This window comes from Protomyctophum parallelum (assembly GCF_964188405.1).
Source record: "Protomyctophum parallelum genome assembly, chromosome: 2".
In the NCBI taxonomy this organism is placed as follows: Eukaryota; Metazoa; Chordata; class Actinopteri; order Myctophiformes; family Myctophidae; genus Protomyctophum; species Protomyctophum parallelum.
This window is the reverse complement of record NC_139699.1, coordinates 26,901,612-26,907,806: the sequence shown is the minus strand read 5'-3', so window position 1 is coordinate 26,907,806 and position 6,195 is coordinate 26,901,612. Positions and strand designations below refer to the sequence as shown.

The following is a 6,195-nucleotide window of genomic DNA, read 5'->3' as shown; positions in this document are numbered from 1 at the left end:
TGTTTAACAGCACTCATATGGCAGGGTGGTGATGTAAGCACAAATTACTGGAATCAGGAAGCCGCCTCATAGTCATAATGACAGTTAGGTAAAAATAACTCTAAAGAGCTGGTGGTTTTGCTGACTTCTGCACTCCTGACTTCTACTCACTCCTGTGATTCATCGTCTGCATTTGATTAAAATCTATTTGTTTTTCTCCGTTTAGTGTTGGTCAGAAAACTCCATACGTAAATTAACGCGCTACTGTGCTTGATCTTACTATACGTAGGTCACACAGAAGTATCAAAAGTAGCAGATCTGCAAGCTCGAAACGTGACGTGAAGTGACCCACTTTGAGCTTGTATATCTGCTTCTTTTGAATTTGAATCCTGAAAAGTACTTTTTGAAACACACACACACACACACATCTAAATGTACTCTTTAGGTTGATATAAGGACTGTTATAGGATTCCAACAATTAGAGCATAATTTCATCAAAATTCATTTTAAGACCAATATTAAAACTGCAGTAATTTGAGACAGAATAAAAAGTCTCAGTCAAATAGTCTGTCGAATAAATTGACTCTTTATTCAAATTTTTTTTTTACAGTAGGCATTATACATGGAGGATTGTGCACTTGAGAAACACTGGGAAATGAATACACAGACTGTATAAAAACACACTTGTTTACACCGACACACATACAGAAATGCACACATCCAATGTACACAATCTGCACAAAAGAACGGAAAATCTGTATTGATGTAAGCGAGCATGGTGTATCTGGATTCTCACAAACTTCTGGTTCCAAAACCAAAAAACCACAAGAATGCAGTTGGACCGTGGTCGGGGGAGGGAAGCCGGGCAGGGTGAGTGATACGATATTCTTCCCTGTATGTTATCCTATGGGCCAAGGCGGGGGGTCCTCAACAGTAGTGAGGACATAATAAAATGACTGAATGGTGGAGAAAATGGGTTAAAAAGAAAGATATTTAATAAAAACAAACAAACATCCGTTTATGTAGACTGACCTTTCCCTACAATTTTGAACAGCAAAATATTATTTCTGCTGTATATTAGTCAAAATACTGTAGTGTCCCTATTCTGGTTATGTCATAATAGGAGAACATTCAGATTAAAAAAAATGCCAATCTACAAGATCACAGCTTGTAGATAGATTGTAGATATCGTCTGTCGGGTGGAAACCTCATATGTCCAAAACTGTCCCTTTCAAAAATAGTAGCAGTTCAACAAGCTCAAAACACGTCGCTTCGCAACGCATTTAGAGCTTGTGGATCTGCTACTTGTGATGCTTTTGTGTGACGCGTAGTATGATCATGTAGGCATTAATTTATGAAAGAACACAACATGTTAAAATATGGAGATAAGAGGTTTCTGCCCGACAACAATGATAGGCCCTATGTTAATTTTGAACATCAATTTGAACACAGATGTTCTCTCATGTGAGTCCCCGATACTAAATATTTTCAAATGCAAGTCCTTGGCCAAATACAGCACAAATACATTTGGGTGTCCTTGGCTTGTCTGAGGACGACATAGCGATGGTTGTTGGACAGTTCCCATTGGCCAACAGTTGAAGACTGTGGTTGTACTGGATAGTTCAGTGGTCAACAGTAGAAGGTGTGAATGTGTGTAATTGTGTAACTGATTATGATGCCGAGAACCCTGCTGTAGTAGGCTATAAGCTGTGCTGAACCTGCCGTCAATGTTCATTATTCAGCAAACTTTCCCGTGTTTAGAAAAGAAAAATGTGAGAAAAAAAAGAATTGATGACATCAATTAATTACAAGCTGCTGCCTTATATCCCATGGCTGAGAGGTCGTCTAGAGGCAAAAAGTGTGTGGTTGCCTAGAGACGAGGCAGCCAATCAGGACGATAGGTTGTCAGTACAGCCAATGAGAAACATAGGTCTCAACTACAGCAAGTGGGCGTGAAAGCACCGCAGAGAGAACATTGACCAGCTGTGCTTACACAGCAGCTGGTAAAAAAGTCAGCAAGACAAATGGCTAATGTTTTGTCAGCCGACTACCAGGATTAAACTAAAATATTCCGTTTGCAAGTGTCATTTATAATAAACCCTGACTGGACCTAGACAATGAGCAGCACAGTTTGATCATGAGGTTTCATCAGTTAACCACTGCAGTACTTGTACTTTGTTCTCGGTCAGCCATCTAATGTTGGCTGTGATCTTCTCTATGGCCTGCTCCAGGGCCATAGTCGCTGAGCCGAACCCAACGTTTAGGTTCTCCTCTTTAAACTGCTTCAGCTGTGGAGAGAGACACAGAGACAGAGAAATATAGGCAGAAACTTCTTTATGAATGAACCCTACAATACTGACACCTTATCCAGTCATCCAGCGCTGTGCCCTGATGTTTGTAGTAATTCTTAAGCATGATCGAGCTACAGTGCATACCTCCTTGAGCTCAAACTCTGTGGAGAATCTCCTTGTTATTCCATTGATGAGATTAGAGAAGGAGAAGGATCCTCTGCCATACCTGACAGACAGACAAAACAGTTTATTCCTAAGAAGTAAGAAATAGTTTCTTAGTCGTTTCTTAGTTCAAACCTCTACCAGTGAAGGAAAAATGAATCGCTTCCTTTGAAAAGACGAGTTTGGAACCCTGAGAGGAAGTTAGCCACTTGCTCTGTGGCAAACATCCGAAGAAAATAGCTTATAGATCCTGTGAGTATTTTCGGTGAAGAGATGGTGTTGAGGGGAGATTTTTTTCTCCCTCAACACCACAACTCTTCACCGAAAATACTCACAGGATCTATAAGCTTTGGCCATTAAAATACTACTGAGCTGCTACTACTGTACCTGTTCATACATGTCAGTCTAGGTAAGCGAATTGGGTACAAAAACCTTTGTATTAGCAATAACTGTATTTATTGTCTCCACCAGGCCGAAGGCATGTGGGGAGAGTATGTTTTGCACTCCGTCCGTCCGTTTGTGTGTCCGTCCGTCCGTCCGTCCGTCCGTCCGTGTGTCCGTGAACAGCTAATCTCGGCCACCGTTAACCCGGTCGATGCCAAATTTTGCACACACACTCCCTGGATGCCAACGATGAACCTCTGCCCCAAACTTTCCAGAACGGCCTGTTATAGCGCCACCAGGAGGCCACTTTGTGCAAAACAAGTTTTTTCACAGTACACCTACAGATTTTGTCCAAACATCACGCAAATTAGTACACAGTCTCTCTAGAGCCATTCAACGAAACGGGTCTTTCAGATTTCTCAGACTCCATCCTGATTGGTTAAGATTGGCTTCCAAAGTTCACAGGAGTGCTCAGTTTCAAACAAAATGCTGCAAATCATGAACACATCGCGTGATTTCCGTGAAATTGTGCACGCACATTCCCACTAGGCCGAGGACAAAATGCCACATGAACAATTTCAACTCAGCCTCAAGGTGGCGCTATAACTGGCCGAAAAGTGTTTTTACCTCTAACTGCACGGATCTGTGGATAACCTGGTGGAGACCTGTGCCCAGAAGGGCACTTTTTCTAGTTTAGAAATACTTTCTTGTAAGAAAAAATATTTTATGAATAATAATAATAGTTTATTATTTTAATAAAGTATTAATAATTCCCCGTTTATGACTTTTTCACCATTTCAGTGGTTCTTAACATTAGCATGTAAATAGGAACCATGGCACTGTCGGAGGTGCGTCAGGCAGAAATGCCCAGCAAAGTCTTCTCACTTGTGCTTACACCTAGGAATTATATTAATAAACGTGTTAATTTGAGAGAACTTGATTTCAATGCTTTTCCAATACATTAACCGACAGATCTCAATAAGCATCCATGTTAATGGTCGTATGAATATTTTGATTTGCATAATTCCTTTGGTTAAAAACAATATATTTTATACAAATTATAAATAAAATTATCAATATTTCCCATGATAAATAGCACTTATTGCTACACCTTACAGTCTGAAGGCTTACTGTTGGAAGATGTAGCTCCACCGTGCTCTGATGAAGTTCCAAGCCAGAGGCATGGCCACCACATTCCCAGCGATTCCCTGGATGGTAGAGCTGGCATCCTGCTTACGGATCTTTGTGGGGTCCAAGCAGTACTCCAGATACCTGAGAGTCAGACATTATGTTGGCTTTGGTTTAGTTCAGCACAAATATTACTCTAGCTTCATGAATGGTGTTTTAACTAGCCAACAGGTCTGACTTGAAGTGAATCGTGCATTTGTTTTTCTTTTGTACTGTGGTATAACGCACCATAAATAAGGTGTTATTTCTTTCGCAGTACCTGTTGAGCAACCAGGGGACTTTAGTACAGGCTAGGGCTGACCGGAGTTTGGCAGCCTCCGTTGCCACGGTGGTGTTCTTGAACATCCTCCAGGCAAAGTCCCACTCCTCCACACCGCCGGATGCGATGGCACTGCAGTACACTGTGTACTTCAGGTTGGGGTGGATGCTGAGTCAGCACAATAACAACATAGGGACGTTCAGGTGGTCATCATGCAATGCATTCTCACTCCCAAGCCACTCCCAAGTCTTGGGTCTCGTGTTTGACCAAACGTATGACTGGAAGGGGGTAGCCCATGACGACACATGTTGACTAGATGGGGGGGTATGATCGAGTTACGAATTACAATTCTGTCCCTTTTAGGGACATAACTCGAAATGCGCTGATTTGGCTGAAGCGGACATGGCAACGCTCGGCTCAGACTCTCGTGGCTCGAGCATGCGGGGACGGAGGTACCAGTCAAACGTTTGGTCACATTTGTCCCATGCAAGAAGAAAACGGTTCTATCAGCCAGTTAGGATTAGGTGGATAATTAACCGTATTGCCATCCTACATTTTGAAGGAATACTTCACCCAAAACATTTGCCAATAGAGGGTATGCGCATGCATAAAGTGAACGGCAAATCTGTTTGGATGTATGGGCTGTCAAGGCCAGAAAGTATAACAAACTATTATTAGGGTTGTCCCAATCTGATCACATGATCGGAAATCTGAAATAGTTTTGCATTGGTCTCAACCGTCTCATACAGCAGTGCTGTATGAGAATGTTGAATTATTGGCCCAGGAATGCAACAAAAACATTAGGAAATCTCTCCATAAATTCAAGACTGTGGGGTGAGTAACAGATTTTGCCTGTGTACTACTACCAATGCTGTATATAGTTAAATACGAACGGGTTGTGTTGTGGGTTATCCATCCACTGTTTGAACCAGCCCTTGGTGAGTTCTCGGCAGCCCTCCACTCCCATGTTGCAGGCCATTCCTATTGCGTTAATCTCATTATACCTGACAGGACACAAACACAAGAGCATTTAATGGAGCTGTCAGTTACATATTAGGACCACATTTTCAATATGGTACATGACAACATGAGTGTGTGTCTGTGTGTGTGTGTGTGTGTGTGTGTGTGTGCATGTATGTATGTATACAGTAACAGTATACAGATTACAGTATGTGTTCCCGTAGAGGGGTGTGTGTGTGTGTGTGTGTGTGTGTGTGTGTGTGTGTGTGTGTGTGTGCGCGCGCATGCATGTATGTATGTATACAGTAACAGTATACAGATTACAGTATGTTTTCCCGTAGTGGGGTGTGTGTGTGTGTGTGTGTGTGTGTGTGTGTGTGTGTGTGTGTGTGTGTGTGTGTGTGTGTGTGTGTGTGTGTGTGTGTGTGTGTTTTTTACTGGTCATTGTGTCCCTCTGGTACTTTGGTCCAGTTTTCTGTCACTGTCTTAAAGTGCTCAAAGAGAGGTCTTATTTGTTTCTTGAGGTAAGCCTACAACAAACAAACAAACTAACTTAAATAGTTTGGGGTACCAGTCTTTTTTTTTTACATTTACCTCACAATATCTTCATTCCTAATTTTCATCAAACCAAGCGGCACAAAATCGTGGGATAAAAAATATATAAAAAAAAAAAACAAGCAGCAGCGAATGTCACTTTCATTCGCCAAGTAGGTTTGCGTTAACAAGTCCATTTACACTTGGTGGTTTGCACTAGTTTCTTACTTTAACACAAGATGTGCTTATAATTAAGTAAAGACAAAAAGGTAAAAGATTAAGGTGATTATCTTACTGCTACTGCTAGTAGTACAGAAATAGTATTGCCCATTTAGGCTCCTCATTCTGATCAAACATTGAGTATTTCATACGGTAGTTATATTCATAGTACCAGTACTATAGTAGCAGTATTAGAAGTAATGGTATTAGCAGTAATAA

The 6,195-nt window shown here is 41.4% G+C and overlaps 1 protein-coding gene across 1 annotated transcript in view; it reads right to left on the bottom strand.

The window, feature by feature from the left end:
- Window positions 1-544: 544 nt before the first annotated feature.
- Window positions 545-6,195, bottom strand: part of LOC310854129 (aminopeptidase N-like) — a 32,011-nt gene continuing 26,360 nt past the window's right edge. Inside the window, exons 16-21 of the mRNA XM_083758645.1 lie at window positions 5,662-5,753; window positions 5,157-5,267; window positions 4,264-4,431; window positions 3,948-4,088; window positions 2,415-2,496; window positions 545-2,267 (exon numbers count right to left, since the gene is read on the bottom strand). Coding sequence (XP_083614771.1) covers window positions 2,115-2,267; window positions 2,415-2,496; window positions 3,948-4,088; window positions 4,264-4,431; window positions 5,157-5,267; window positions 5,662-5,753 — 747 coding nt within the window. The 3' untranslated portion in view covers window positions 545-2,114. The remainder of the gene's footprint in view (window positions 2,268-2,414; window positions 2,497-3,947; window positions 4,089-4,263; window positions 4,432-5,156; window positions 5,268-5,661; window positions 5,754-6,195) is intronic.